General features: G+C 43.7%; 1 protein-coding gene across 3 annotated transcripts; it reads left to right on the forward strand.

Annotated features, from left to right (window-relative positions):
• Positions 1-1,025: 1,025 nt before the first annotated feature.
• LOC131510602 (zinc finger protein 709-like) lies at positions 1,026-14,711 on the forward strand. 3 transcript variants are annotated; one of them, XM_058727933.1, is made up of 5 exons: positions 1,026-1,194; positions 5,274-5,849; positions 11,799-11,925; positions 12,117-12,189; positions 12,706-14,711. In XM_058727933.1, the coding sequence occupies exons 3-5, from the start codon at positions 11,838-11,840 to the stop codon at positions 14,267-14,269; spliced, it is 1,725 nt and encodes a 574-aa protein (XP_058583916.1). In that variant the 5' UTR covers positions 1,026-1,194; positions 5,274-5,849; positions 11,799-11,837; the 3' UTR covers positions 14,270-14,711. The 3 variants fall into 3 exon arrangements, with proteins under 3 accessions (XP_058583916.1, XP_058583915.1, XP_058583914.1); XM_058727932.1 differs by lacking the exon at positions 5,274-5,849 and having other exon boundaries at positions 12,709-14,711; XM_058727931.1 differs by lacking the exon at positions 5,274-5,849 and having other exon boundaries at positions 1,027-1,194.
• The last annotated feature ends 1,160 nt before the right edge of the window (positions 14,712-15,871 follow it).

Genomic DNA, 15,871 nt, shown 5'->3' on the forward strand with positions numbered 1-15,871 from the left:
TCAGGTCATGGTCTGGCAGTTAGTGAGTGCGAGCCCCACGTCTGGCTCTGTGCTGACAGCTCAGAGCCTGAAGCCTGCTTGCGATTCTGTGTCTCCTTCTCTCTCCGCCCCTCCCCTGCTCACACTCTGTCTCTCTCTCTCAAAAATAAATAAACATTAAAAAAATTAAAATAAGCACTTTTTAAATTAAAAAAAAGAGTTTTGCAATCCAATCTCTTAAGCATATTAATACTTTCCAAGAACGTCCCATGTTTACATAACTTTTTCTTGTTCCTTGTTATATCAGTTAAAACAGTAATCGAGGGGCGCCTGGGTGGCGCAGTCGGTTAAGCGTCCGACTTCAGCCAGGTCACGATCTCGCGGTCCGTGAGTTCGAGCCCCGCGTCAGGCTCTGGGCTGATGGCTCGGAGCCTGGAGCCTGTTTCCGATTCTGTGCTCTCCCTCTCTCTCTGCCCCTCCCCCGTTCATGCTCTGTCTCTCTCTGTCCCAAAAATAAATAAAAAACGTTGAAAAAAAAAATTAAAAAAAAAAAAACAGTAATCGAATTACCTTATAGGGGTATTCTAGCCTTTTATACATCAAGGTTCTCTAAGTATACATTCAAACGATGACCTAAAAATAAATTTTCTTTCAGTGTAAAACGTACACTTGAGAATTTAGTCAATGCCTCTTACAACTGTGGTTGGTCTTTCGAAGAGTCCCTGCCCCCAGCTGAGACTGGGGCTCCAATTTTCCATCCCAGCCAACAGGCTTGGAAGACAATAGGCTTTTTAAACTATGAAATAAGGATGGGGAAGCATCGGGTGGAAGACCCAACGCTGTCAATGGTCAACGATCAAAATGGAGCCAGGTGACTTTTAAGGGTCTGTACTTGCAAAGAAGGGGCACAGTTCCAGGAGCGGCTCCCAGCAGCTGGCGTTCCACGGACCCCTTACCTCTGGCCTGCTGTCACTCCGGAGGGAGTGGGTGGGCCTTGCAACCTGTCCAATCAGGGGAGACGTCAGGGCAAGGGGGTGGGGCGACGCTCCGCAGGGGCGCCGCGGGAGGCTTCTGGCTCCCGCCATTGTTTGGATCGCGGGTCGCCTGCGCTGAAGTCCTCCACGTCGCTGTGCCTCGGGTTCTGTCTTGCTGAGCCCTGGACCTTCCTCGGAAATCGTAGGTAGGACGCCGGGAGACACAGGAAAGCTAGAAATGGTGAGTGGGCAGGCCCGGGCTTCCGGAGAGGGGGCGGAGTGCTGGGTGGAACTGGCCGGAGCTGGCCGTGGCGTGAACTGGCCTCCTCGCGGACGACTCTGAAGTGTGAGCTACCCGTTGGTGGCGCCGCTCGGACCTCAGTCCAGTCCGCGCGTGGCCAGGGGGCTGGGCCGGCCGCCGGCACCCCGACGACCTGTGCGGTCCCTGTGCGCGGCAGCTTCGGCCTTCGAGCCTCCGGACAGCTCCGCGCCCGCAGCTCCGCGTCTCTCCAGATGGTGCGGTGACCGTGGTGACAGGGGGCAATCGTGACCGGCTCTCTGGTGTCCGTGCGCGGGAGATGCTAAGTGTGGCCTTTGGGGTCTCCATTCCCTCCTTTCTCTTCAGAGGGGACCGGCTTTCTCCTGAGTTTTCCAAAATTTGGGGAAACCGTGAAATCCACGAGCCTGTCGCGGCACCGTCGCCCCCCCCCCCCCCCACCCGCCGCGCCCAGCCCTCCCTGGGACTGGCGTTCGTTGCCTAAATTAACTTCCAAATCCCTACTGGCCCGCAGCCCTCCTCCAGTTCACAGCGTCATTGTGAACTATTCGTTCTCTATGGTGCCTTTTAAACAGACCCGATACTTCATTTGTTGATCATTTTCCCGCTGTCAGTGGATGGCTCTCTTAAAAGGGTTTAGTTTTTGTTCCTGGATATTTTACGGAATAGAAAAGTAGCGAATAACTGCCCGGTACAACGTGGTATGAAATCCTTGCGCCTCTCCCCCCAGGATCTTTCCTGGGAACAGACATCCTATGGGAAGTCCTTTGGGTGGCGGTTCCTCTTTGAAACTTTACTGGGTGATGTGCCCGACAGCACAGCCCCTCCCTCCCTTGGTTTGTCACATTTGAAACATTTCTTCAATTAATTTTAGTCTCAATTTTTTAGTGAATAAAAACGTATTAAAAAAATTTTTTTTAACGTTTATTTTATTTTTGAGACAGAGAGAGACAGAGCATGAGCAGGAGAGGGTCAGAGAGAGAGGGAGACACAGAATCTGAAACGGGCTCCAGGCTCTGAGCTGTCAGCACAGGGCCCGACGCGGGGCTCGAACTCACGGACCGTGAGATCATGACCCGAGCCGAAGTCGGCCGCTTAACCGACTGAGCCACCCAGGCGCCCCTATAAAAACGTATTTAATCCATACAACGCGAAAAGCAGTTGTGAAGTATTTCCAAAGAGTCAAGAAAGGAGTGAATTTCAGGGAAAAAAAAAAATTTCTGGGATTACACCTCAGGTATTATTATTATTATTATTATTATTTTTTTTTTTTACTTTTTCCCTCCCTTGAGTGTGTTACTAATATTGTGAGGTCTGTTCTTTGATTTGGACGAGTTGGGATGAATTTCCAAGGCTTAGACTTGCAGACCTGTGGTGTTCAGCTATGATTCATAGCTTGTAAAACAGTTTGTTCTCATGGAAATAATTAACGTCTTATTATTTTTTTAGTTTTTGTGAATGCGGTTCATACTTGGGAGGTTTCTTGTTGAGCCAGTTTATTAAGGGCCTTACAGTTGTTTGTTTGTTTTTTTTTTTTTCCCTCTCCTTTCCACATAAACACTGGGTTTGAGTGATTTGCTGGATTGTTCAAACACTGGGTTGATGTCATTTAAAATATCTCTGGTGGTACGAATAAATAAAAAATAAAATAAAATAATAAAATATGTCTGATCTCTGGTGGTGCAGAGCAATGCCAGTGGCAGGCAGAGGCTTCCAGATGGTCTGTCCAAGCGTTGGCCCCCCCTTGAGGCTGCAAAAGGAAGTTCATGGTGCCCAGTTTTTCCTCCTGGAGCAGTACCTCCCCTGCCAGTGTGTGGGGCTTCCGGAGTTCATTCCCGTGGCTGCTCAGGTGTCCTTTCCGCAGACTGACCCACCTCGGGACTTCTGTCTCCACCAGGGGAGTCTACAATGGAAACTTTTTTTTTTTTTTTTAAGTAAGTGGGGCTTGAACTCATGAGGCCAAGCTCAAGAGACACCTGCCGTACCCACTGAGCCAAACAGGGGCCCCTAGAATGTGAAACCTCCCGAATGTGGCTTTCCTTCTATCCTATGGGAAGCAGGCTGCTCATAAGAGCTGATTCTGATCTTTCTTTCCTTTGGGTTCCTTTGCTGCTTGAACAGTACAGCCCTTTGGCTCTGGTTTCCTTTGGCACTTGGGCTCAGAAACTCTTAAGTTGATTGAGAGGTAACATGTGAGGAAAGCAAGGAAATTGTGGAACTAAGTAGAATCTGTACTCTGTTTAGGCAAGAGAACCTCAACATGTGAGAGGCATTCAGTTAAGTTTTCTTAAGGTCATTTAAAATTTTTTTTTTTTTTAATTTTTTTCAACGTTTTTTATTTATTTTTGGGACAGAGAGAGACAGAGCATGAACGGGGGAGGGGCAGAGAGAGAGGGAGACACAGAATCGGAAACAGGCTCCAGGCTCCGAGCCATCAGCCCAGAGCCTGACGCGGGGCTCGAACTCACGGACCGCGAGATCGTGACCTGGCTGAAGTCGGACGCTTAACCGACTGCGCCACCCAGGCGCCCCTAAAATTTTTTTTAATGTTTATTTTTGAGGGATAGAAAAAGCACGCACGGGAGGGGCAGAGGATCTGAAGCGGGCTTTGCACTTTGCAGCAAAGAGCCTGACGAGGGGCTGGAACTCCCGAACCGTGAGATCATGACCTGAGCTAAAGTTGGACGCTTCACTGACTGAGCCACCCAGATGCTCCTGAAGGTCATCTTTCATTTTTGGATCAGTTAGTGAATGCACTTTTCCCTAAAGAACATTGGCATTTAACAGGCTAAAGCAAGTGAATTTCTATTTCAATTGATGTGAGGAAAACTACCCAAAGTTTATGTAAATATTTGAAAATCCAGTGCATTGAAGGAGCTAAGCTCAAATTACTAAAATAGTGTAATATGCTACTTACTCCTGGAAAATACCCGGAGTGTGATACAGGGGGGAAGGACAGACTGATACTCTGTGTCCTTCCAGTTAGGCATTTGAAAGTTTTCATTTTGTATGGTTTACACTTTTGTAAACTTTAGTGTTTAGTTATATTGTCAAATGGTTTCCTGTGTATAAAAGTTAAAATGAAATCAAGACTGTTAGTGTAATATATGTAAATTTCTCTATATTTTTTAAGTAAATTTGTAAGATAGGGAAGTGTGACTTAAGAAAATCACTGTGAACAAATCCTAGTTCCTTCCAGCACTGTGAAGCCCAGCCACCCCCAAATACACAGTTTTAATCGTTTCTTGAGCCTCGTGTTAGGTTTTCTTTATATTCAACAAGCAATTGCGAATGCATATTTTTCTTAACCTATGTTTGTCCTTGTAATGAGCAGTCAGACTTTGCAATTTTGGATATTTTAGTGCTGACAGCTTAAGCCTCTCCCTGCCCTCTCCACTCCCACCTCCCTTGCTCCTTGTGCTCCCCGCTGGATGAGCTGATGAGAAAGCCTGGGTGGTCTCTCCTCTAGAACAGGTAGGAGATTCCAACCAGAAAAGCCCCCGCCTGTGTGCAGAACTCTTGCCCCCGCCCGCTCCCCAACCCCAATGGACTCCTTACCCAGCCAGGCTCATTTCTGTTCTCCTGAAGCCATTTCAGAGCTGCCTTCACAGGCAGCCTTGCCCTGAGACCTCTGTTATGTGAGTCCTAAGCCTTTTCCGACTGTCTGGGTGTCTGTGTACAGTGTTGTTGGGGCTACATCGCCATTCCCCTCAATTTCTGAACCACTTCTCAGCAGGGAGCCGTAACAGTTGGCACCGTGAGCAGCGTGTCCACATGTGACCTCCATTCCATGGGTCTGTCTTCTCTTGCTGTAAGTTGCTCCCTGATGGTGGCATGTACTGCCGGGGGCTGGTGAGCTCGTGCTGTGACCTGTGCTGTCCTGTGTTGCGTCAGTGACCCAGCAAGCCTCAGTTCTGGACTGAGCCAACCAGAGTTGGCAGTTGTGAGAATTTCTAGGCTTTTGGGAGCAGGACTGTCGGATTGGGGCCCTCCATAAAGTGGTCCTGGGTCCATGTCTTTGCTGGTTTCTCTCCCTGTGTTAGAGTGAAGCTGTGACAGAGGCTGGGTTGGCCCCTGTATACCCTGTGGAAAGAGGTGGCCTCATTCAGCGTTTACTCCTGGGAGAGCAGACATTTGGAAAGAGAAAGAAGAAAGGGTGAAAGGCAGCCAGTAAGTGGTGGGCTGAGTCCACACTCCGAATACCAGATGGTTGAATGGGACCTTTGAGTACCTCTGCTGCTCCTGCCCCTGCCTCTTCTGCAAGAAATATCCTGACTCTGCGGATTTGAGAGGACAGCATCCACGGCACCCTTTGACACAGCATTGGAATTGGTTCAAAGCTGACGTAAGCTCCTTGTCCTTAAACCCATGAAAGCAACCAGTTATCATGGGGAAGGCTCCTATCCCTGATGGCACGGATTTGAGACTCTCAGGAGGAAACCTTTTATAAACACCAGGGTAGAAAGGCACCCCCTCTGCCAAAGTATATCCAGGGACAAAGAAAACAAAAGAGGGATGCTTGAGGGAGGGACTGATAGATAAAGTACTGAAACAAAGGACCACAATTTGACTGAATTGGAAATCCAAAATGTACAAAAAGAATTTATACAACAGAACAGGTAAGAATTCACTGCTTGGCTTTTCAGCCTCTATAACATAAGTTCTGGATCAATTTTGCTATCTAATGTAATGTACTAACTCAAGAACCTTTAAGCAGTCTCAGTCAATACTAGGTCTCAAATTATACCTATACCTAGGATCCCACTCCTGTTTAAACAGGGTACCCCTGATGGTCTCATGGCAGTCACTGAATAGGATATAGGGGAAAAACAGCACAGCTGTTTCTTCTTGACCGTCAGAACTATGGTCTTGTCGAAATCCTCCATGGACATAGCCCTGGTTGTTCTAAAAGAACCCAGAGTGATCTAGGAAGCTCTGAACCAATGATTCATAAATTAAAATTAAATAAAGCCATTGGCACTTATAAATTATCTTGACAAAATGGGACCTCACGGACTTGCCCTCTAAATTGAGTAGTTAATATGGCTCAACATAAATTGCTCAGGCCCTTGAAGGAATGAAACCACATATAAAACCTATTTAGCGAGGGGCTGATTATTCCCAGTGCTTCTCCTTTAAACAGCTGAATTTGACCTATTCTTACCTGGAATAAATGAATGACACCTCACAGTGGATTACTGTAACCTTGTAAATGTGGTCACGCCCAACAGAGGTCTATATCCAGTCTCCAACTTTATGGAAATTACTGACTCAACCAATCAACAACTGGGTAAATCTGCTGTCACAGATTTGGCTGGGTCTGTTCTGTTCAGTGTTTATCTCAAGAGCAGTTGCCTTCACTTTGAAGGGACATAGTATACCTTTACTGGGTTATCCTCGTGGATCTTCAACAGCTTTGCCTTCCCACACAATTGTAGGCAAGATCTGAACTGCATCCTTGTTTCTACAAGAACACAGGTGTCACGTTATATTAATGAACTCCTCCTCCTCCTCTGAGAACATACTAGAGAGACAAATATTGAGAAAAGGAGCTAGCAAAATTTGGATGGGACATTGTCATGCATAAAATGTGAGGCCTGGTCAACCATGTTATTGTACCGGAAATTGTTTGATCATCTGACACCTGCTCCTTCTCTAACATCATGAGGAAATAGCTGTTCTCCCTAGCAATACCCCAACCTCAACGATGTTCTTTTGTTGTTCCGGAAGTAACATATTCCTTGTTTACAAATTTTACTTGAACCCATTTATGCTGTTATTTACAAATGGGCACCTGTACCTCAAAAGGCTGGAGGTTTTTCAAATTGCCATTGAACTGGCACTCCTGGTCGTGCCCACAGAGACTTCTTCACTGTAGATGATTCATTGGCCTCCTTTCACGCCTCCTGGAATTACCCATGATGGCCTTGGAAAAGGCCTGCTCTGTTACCAGCTTGAGACATTATGGGGCAAACCTTGGACCTATGAGATAGCCGCCTGCGGGAGGGGGTGACCTATTCTCTGCTGCATCTCTTGCAAGATGTCTTAGTACTGAAATAAGCCCCTCCCTTTCCCAGGCCCCTGGCCTCCCCGAGGAGCTCCATAGGAGTACCTGAGTGAAAAGCAATGGTAGTCCGTAGACTTTGGGTATGACATCACCACATTTGTACATGGTGGAGCATAGGCAGAATTGCTCCTTTTTTTTTTTAATTAATTAATTAATTTAGAGCGAGAGCGAGAGAGAGAGAATCCCAAGTAGGCTCCGCACTGTCAGCACAGAGTCCAACACGGGGCTTGAACTCACGAACCGTGAGATCATGACCTGGGCCGAAGCTGGACACTCAACCAACTGAGCCACCCAGGCGCCCCAGAGTTGTTGCTTTTTATGTCTTAATTGGGATGTCTCACTAATAACTGGACCCAGTGGTCATTACTACTGACCACACATCCAGTAGTCTGTTTACTAGTCTTGAGTGATTCTCTGAGTTGCCCCTTTGAGGTGAAAAGATTCTAGGAATCTTATGCCTCCACCATCCCCGGTGTAAATCAAAGCAACACTTGTCCCTACATATACTAAGGCCAGAATACAAGACCTTGGCAGGACACTTATCTAGGTCTGAGTCAAGATGTTACTCACAGTAACAAAGACAGACATTTCATTTCTCAAAGTATACTGTGCTGGGTGCTCTAACAAGGCATTCAGTGGAAGTTGTTTCTCCTCCCTTCCAAGTCTCGGTGCAGGCTTCATAGAGCGCCGTAATGGCTTACTGAAATAAGTTGAAATTATTGAATGAAAGATGGTCTGTGCTTCTCATGGATCAGTTATCAGGTGTGAATATTAATGTGTCTGTCTTTTTCTCTTCCTAGTAGACTTTTTTAACTTCAAGAGAATTTTAACAGAAAATTTAATCAGAAAATACAGAGGCTTCCCGCATAATCCCTCTGCCTTGACAAGGTTTTTCCTATATTTTATATCTTGTATTGTTGTAATATCCTTGTTCCATTTGTTGAACCAACTTTGATGCATGAAAGTCCTTGTTTTACAATTAAGGTTGACGCTGTGTCATATAGTCTCAGGTCTTTAGCTAATGTGAAATGATGTGTCTCCATCATTTCTGTATCATATAGAATACTTTCACTCTTTGGAAAAATCTCCTATTCCCTACCTCGTCATTCATCCCTCCCTCCTACCCCATATCCTGGTAACCAGAGATCTTTTAATGACTTTTAATTTTCTCTTTTCTGAAATGTCATTCCCTTGGAATCATTCAGTGTGTAGCCTTGTCATATGGTTTTCCTGCACTTAGAAATATGACTTAAGGGGCGCCTGGGTGGCTCAGTCGGTTAAGCGTCCAGCTTCAGCCCAGGTCATGATCTCACAGTTCGTGGGTTTGAGCCTCACGTCGGGCTCTGTGCTAACAGAACAGAGCCTGGAGCCTGCTTCAGAGTCTATGTCTCCCTCTCTGTCTGCCCCTCCCCTGCTCACGCTCTGTCTCTGTCTCTGTCTCTCAAAACTGAATAAACTTAAAAAAAAAAAAAAAAGAAATATGATTTAAAATTTTCTTCATGTCTTTTGGCTTGATGAGCTCATTTCTTTCATCACTGAAGAATATTTCATCCTGTGGATGCACCAGTGATATTTTCTATCAGTTTACCTATTGAAATTATCTTGGTTCCATGTAAGTCATGACAAGTATGCATAAAGCTCCTGTAAACATTTACATGTAGGGTTTTTATGAACCTAAGTTTTCAGCTCATTTATGTATATTTGAAATGTATAATTGCTACATAGTCTGGTAAATGTGGCCTTAGTGTTAAGAAATTGCCTTTCTTCCAAAGTAGGTATATCATTTTCTGTTTCCACCAGCAGTGAATGAGGTCACCTGTTGCTTTCCATTTTTCCAATTGTTTGGTGTTCTAAGTGGTTTTTTTTTTAATGTTTATTTATTTTTGAGACAGAGGGAGACAGAGCATGAACAGGGGAGGGTCAGAGAGAGAGGGAGACAGAATCCGAAGCAGGCTCCAGGCTCTGAGCCGTCAGCACAGAGCCCGACGCGGGGCTTGAACTCACAGAATGTGAGATCATGACCTGAGCCGAAGTTGGACGCTCAATCGACTGAGCCACCCAGGCGCCCCAGTTCTAAGTATTTTTAATGTTAGTGTTTGATGCCAGTCCCATATCAGATAAGTGACTTCCAAAGGTTTTCTGCCAGCTTATTGCTTGTGTTTTCATTCTGTTAACTTGTTTCACTAAGTAGCTTTTCATTGTAATGAAGTCCAAGGTATTTTCTTCTTTCTTAAATCTTGCTTTTTTTTCTTTTTTAAATAATCTCTACACCCAACATGAGGCTCAAACTCACTACCCTGAAATCAAGAGTTGCATACTCCACCGACTAAGCCAGCCAGGTGCCCCTGCTCTTGTTTTCTTAAAAATTAATCACCAAATACTACATCACCAGGATTTTCTATCTTAATCTTTTAGGAGTGTTAACATTCTACAATATACCCTAAGATCTGTGATCAAATTTGAGTTAATTTTTGTGAAAGGTGTACAGTTTGTAGATTTGGTTTTTTTTTTTGTAAGCACATGTCCAGTTTTTTTGACATTATTTGTTGAAAAGACTGTTTCCCATGGAGTTAACTTTGGTTCTTTGTCAAAGGTGAGTTCACTGTATTTGTGTAGATCTACAGAAAAGCAGTTGCCTTTTCTATACTAACTTTTTATCTTTTAGTTTTTCTCTTCTCAGTTCACGGGGTTTTCTTTGTTATTTGGAATTTTTTGACATTTTCTCAATTGACAATCTTGTCATATGACACAAAGACAGTTTTATTTCTTGCTTCTCCAAATGTATCCCTATTATTTTTTGTTATTTACCTTTTATTCCCCTTGTCTGAATGCATGAGCTAGGAATCCCGGTACAAGATTGTCTAAGTGTAGTGAGAGAGGACATTCTTGCCTTTGTTCTGAGGTTACCGGAAAGCATGTAGTTCTTTTAAGGTGGTACACTTATATATGTTTTTTTTTTAATTTTTTTTTTTAATGTTTATTTATTTTTGAGACAGAGAGAGACAGAGCATGAATGGGGGAGGGTCAGAGAGAGAGGGAGACACAGAATCTGAAACAGGCTCCAGGCTCTGAGCTGTCAGCACAGAGCCCGATGCGGGGCTCGAACTCACGGACCGTGAGATCATGACCTGAGCCGAAGTCGGACGCTCAACCGACTGAGCCACCCAGGCGCCCCGGTGGTACACTTATATTAAACAAGATCCCAGTTGATGTAGAGGCACATGGGGTCAGTGGGGAAACATTCTCTTACCTCAGGGATTTGCTCTCAGTCTTTCAGGGAGCCTTTGTCCCTGGGCTTGACCTACTGTGATACAATGAGAAAGATGTGTTGTGAGTGGCTTCAGTTCCTAGCAAAAGCTCTTGAAGCCCTTGAGATTACTTGAGTGTTAATGGTGAAAGAATGTGTGTGTTTTTAAAATTTTTTTCTAATGTTTATTTTTGAGAGAGAGACAGACAGACAGACAGACAGACAGACAGACAGTGTGTGAGCCACAAAGGGGCACAGAGAGAGAGGGAAACACAGAATCCAGCTCAGGCTCCAGGCTCTGAGCTGTCAGCACAGAGCCCTACGTGGGGCTCGAACCCACCAACTGGGAGGTCATGACCTGAGCCAAAGTCTGGCACTCAACTGACTGAGCCACCCAGGCGCCCCAGAATGTGTTTTGTTTAGTGAGGTTTTATGGTGGGGTTTTGGACACCTGAAATAGCCAACTTTGATTAAAACTTTAGAAAGTTGGGCTGCAGGTCCCAGCTTCTGGGTATAGGATAGGGGCTAGAGGCTGAGTTAATTACCAGTGTCCAGTGATTTAATAAATTGAATCCATGTAATGAAACCTCCATCAAAATTCTTAGAGACAGGATTCTGACAGTTTCTGTGTTGGTGAATCAATCCAGGTGCTGGAAGGTTGGCATGTCCATAGTGGGGGTGGGAGCTTTGGATGCCCCACCCCCCATCTCCGTTCCCCTTACCATTGCCTTAACTTGTCCTATGTATTGCACCTTTTGCCTGTTCCTTATTTGTATGATTTATAGTAAACTGGTAATGGTAAATAAAGCATTTTGCTAAGCTCCTCAAAGTCATTTCAGTAAATTACCAAACAGGTCAGAGTGTGGAGGGAATCTGTGAATTTGTAGTTACCTGTAGAAATAGTAAACTGGGCTCCCCATTTATAGCTTGTATCTCAAATAGGGACAGTGTGTGGGACTGCCTTTTTAAACTATGAGTCTGACTTAAAGTCTGGGTAATTTGTGTTAGAATTGGACACCTTTTTAGTGACATAGAATTGGAGAAGTGGCTTTGGAACAGGTACCACATATTTGGTTTCAGGAGTGAGAGAACCCTATCATCTGTCCCACCTTTGGAGCAGAAAGGAAAGAAATACCTTTGTCCCCCCCCCGGGTCACTTAGGCTCTGGGAGTCACATGGAACTTTTTATAAATTGAGTATAGGTCTTCAGGGGTCTGTCTCATCCATCCTATGTACATATATGGGATTATTTAGGACTCGGTGGCCTTTGAGGATGTGACTGTGAAGTTCACCATGGAGGAGTGGGCCCTCCTGGATCCATCCCAGAAGAAACTCTACAGAGATGTGATGCAGGAAACCTTCAGGAACCTGGCCTCAATAGGTAGGGACGACGACATTTCTTGCTTACTAAGTCAATTAGAGATCCAGTGTAACTTGCTCCTCAGTGCTATTTTAAGGGAAAAAATGGAAAGGGAATGTTTTTGTTAATAAACCTGCCATGGTCATAACTTATCATGGACCTAGAATCTAGCAATTCTATAAATTTTTATAATTTATAATGCTTTTTCCTAGTATGTATTTCAGAAGAAAAATGGGAAGTCTGTGACAGCGAACATCGGGATGAGAATCATGGGACACATCTAATGTGAGTAACATTCACGTGGGAAAACAAGAGAATCTAGAGATGTAATGAAATTTTATTTTTAAGTTTTATTTATTTACGTGATCACTGCACCCAGTGTGGGGCTCGAACTCGTGACCCCGAGATCAAGAGTCAGATGCTCTACCAACTAAGCCAGCCAGGTGCCCCTGTAAAATTTTAAAACCAAACAAATAAATTAGTCTGGATTTATTTAAATCCATTGATCCATAGGCTATTTTCATCAGTAGTTTTTTCCCACATGTGGCCGAGATGTACAGGTTTTGAAAGATGGTGCGCCTGGAAACAGCATATAGAAATACCACTTATGAGCATTACTGTTTTGATAACAGCTAAGGCGGAGCCCTGTTGGAGAGCTTTTGGTATGTTCACTTTCAAACAATCAAAACCTGCAGAAAACCTACATTTTCCTTGATGGTAACAAGTCACTGTCATAGTTATTCATAAACATAAGCTCATTAATAACCAAGCTATTAGTAATATGCTTCTCGTTTTTTACAGCAGTCAAATGGTAGGAAGACTCTTTAAGTGTAAAGAATGTAGCCAGTATGAAGGACTCTTCGGCCAGATTCCAAATCAGAATCCGAAGAAGAGAACTCCTACTGGAATAAAACTAGGTAAATGCCCTTTGTGTGGACAGGCGTTCATGCATCATTCATCTTTTAACAAGCACCTGAGATCTCACGCTGGACACAAACTGTATGAGTATCAAGAAGGTGAAGAGAAGCCTTATAAATGTAAGCGTTGTGGGAAATCCTTCAAGCATCGCCAATCTATTCGAATGCACGAAAGGTCGCACGCTGGACAGAGGCCCTATGAATGTAAGCACTGTGGGAAAGCTTTCATTTGTCGCAATTACTTTCAAATTCATCAAAGGGCACACAGTGGGGAAAAGCCCTACAAATGTACAGAATGTGGTAAAAGCTTTAGTTATTCAAGTAACTTACGTAAACACGAAAGGACTCACGTTGGAGAGGAATCTAGTGAATGTAAGCAATGTGGTAAAGCTTTCAGTTGTGTCAGGTCCTTTCGAATACACGAAAGGATACACAGTGCGAAAAAGCCCAAGGAATGTACAAAATGTGGTAAAACCTTCAGTTACTCAAGTAATTTACATAAGCATGAGAGAAGTCATAATGGAGAGAAACTCTATGAACGTAAAGAAGGTGGGAAAGCCTTGCATTCTCTCACCAAATTTCGAAGACCCGCGATCAAGCACAATGAAGACGGACTTTATAAATGTAAGGAGTGTGGGAAAGCCTTCAGGTGTCCCAAAAACTGTCGTAGTCATGAAATGACACACAGTGGAGTAAAGCCGTATGAATGTAAGGAATGTGGTAAAGCTTTCAGCTCTCCCAGGTCCCTTGGAAAACACAGAAGAATTCATACTGCAACGAAGCCTCACGAATGTAAGGAATGTGGTAAAGCTTTTCGTTATCCCAGTTCCCTTCGAAATCATGAAAGAACTCATACGGGGGAGAAACCTTATAAGTGTAAGGAATGTGGGAAAGCTTTTAGTTGTCCCAATTATTTTCGAATTCATGAAAGAACTCACACTGGAGTAAAACCATATGAATGTAAGCAGTGTGGAAGAGCTTTCAGTTGTCCCCAGTCCTTTCGGATACACGAAAAGACGCATAGCGCAGAAAAGCCCTATGAATGTGCAAAATGTGGTAAAGTCTTCAGGTACTCCAGTAACTTACGCAAACATGAGAGATCTCATACTGATGATAAACGCTATGAATGTAAACTATGCGGTAAGGCCTTCAGCAGTCACTACTATGTTCAAAAACATGAAAGAACTCACACTGGAGAAAAACCCTATGAATGTAAGGAATGTGGGAAAGGCTTCATTTTTCGCTCAGGTGTTCGATCGCACATGGTAATCCACACTGGAGATGGGCCTTATAAATGTAAGAAATGTAAAAAAGCATTTATTTCTCCCAGTTCGTTACGAACACATGAAAGAACTCACACTGGAGAGAAACCTTATCAATGTAAAACTTGTAGTAAAACCTTCAGTCTTACAAATTCCTTACGAAATCATGAAAGAACTCATACATGAGAGAAATGTATGTGGTAAAGCTTTTTCCTGTTTTCCTGTGAAAATAAGGAATGTGAGAAAGCAAAAGATTTGTTGCATAATCTTTCACGGACACGTAAGAATGCACACTGGAGAGGAATTGTAGAAATGTACAGAACGCAAGAAAGCCTTCAGTTGTCCTGTTTCCTTCAGAACTTACCAAAAGTCACAGTGGAGAGAATTCTATTGGTAATAAACAATGTGGGAAACCTTCACTTGCCCGCCATCACTGAACATCTCATTCCCCAGATTCGTCCTGTATAACTAAAAAATAAAAACTTTGTAATTTTTGCAGATATTTTCAAGGTGGTATGAAAGTTATATGGGAAAGAAATCATACTCAAGTAATATGGGTAAGCTCTTTGAACCTTCACGTATAATACTTCTGAAAATTCACAACATGAAAGAAATGTTATAATCGTTATACATGTATGGTCTTTATCAAGGATTCATTCTCTTGAGAGAGAGCGTGCGCCCATGTGGTGGGGGAGGTGCAGAGGGAGAGGGAGAGAGAATTTTAAGGAGGCTACATGCCCAGCGTGGATGGACGTGGGGGTCGATCTCACAACCATGAGGTCATGACCTGAGTCAAAATCAAGTTGGATGCTTAACTAACTGAGCCACTCAGGCGCCCAAAGGATTCATTTGTAAAGTGATTCTCTGCACTGTGGATTTCTACTTACCTTTGAAAGCAGATATTGAAGTGAGATAATTAAGTAGGTACTCTTTAAGCAAGAGTTCCTAAGTTTAGTAAGTAATTTTTTTCCCGAGTAATATTATTGTGTTCTTATTTTGAAGTCTGTTGGATCCATGGGTTATTGAAGTGTATTTCTAATATGCAAGTAGGTTTAATTTTTATATGATTTTTAAGTTCTGGAAGGAGAGGAACGTTGAAAAATAACACTTTCTTCCTTTTCCCTAGAGTCCTCCTGTGGGGCATGTACTCAATATGCTTTAGCCATTATTTCTATATTCTACATTTCTTTATTAACACAGAGTTCCCCTTTCATTGACCTAAAGAGACTCTTTCTGTTTTCCTTACCAACTTTCCTTTCCTTTCCTTACCAACTTAGCATATAGTTGTCAATATGCAAAGTTCATCATACAGTTTCGTGAATTTGTCATTGCTTGTGGCTGGAATTTGGAGTATACAGTTACATTAAGAATAAAGGTCTTGGGGCGCCTGGGTGGCTCAGTCAGTTAAGCGTCCGACTTCGGCTCAGGTCATGATCTCGCGGTCCATGGGTTCAAGCCCCGCGTCGGGCTCTGTGCTGACAGCTCAGAGCCTGGAGCCTGTTTCAGATTCTGTGTCTCCCTCTTTCTCTGACCCTCCCCTGTTTATGCTCTCTCTCTCTCTCTCTCTCTCTCTCTCTCTCTCTCTGTGTCTCAAAAATAAATAAATGTTAAAAAAAATTTTTTTTAAAAAGAATAAAGGTGTGTGTGAGGTAGAACAATAATAAATCTAGAGTTGGAGATGACCCTCCTTGATGCTGTTAATGTCAAAGTCAGTAATGTGAAGTATGTTTTCCAGTATCTATTGCATTTATGTATCCGTGTTAGAATTCACTAAAGCCTAACCTACAT

The sequence above is a fragment of the Neofelis nebulosa genome, chromosome 4, assembly GCF_028018385.1.
Source record: "Neofelis nebulosa isolate mNeoNeb1 chromosome 4, mNeoNeb1.pri, whole genome shotgun sequence".
NCBI classification, from domain to species: domain Eukaryota; kingdom Metazoa; phylum Chordata; class Mammalia; order Carnivora; family Felidae; genus Neofelis; species Neofelis nebulosa.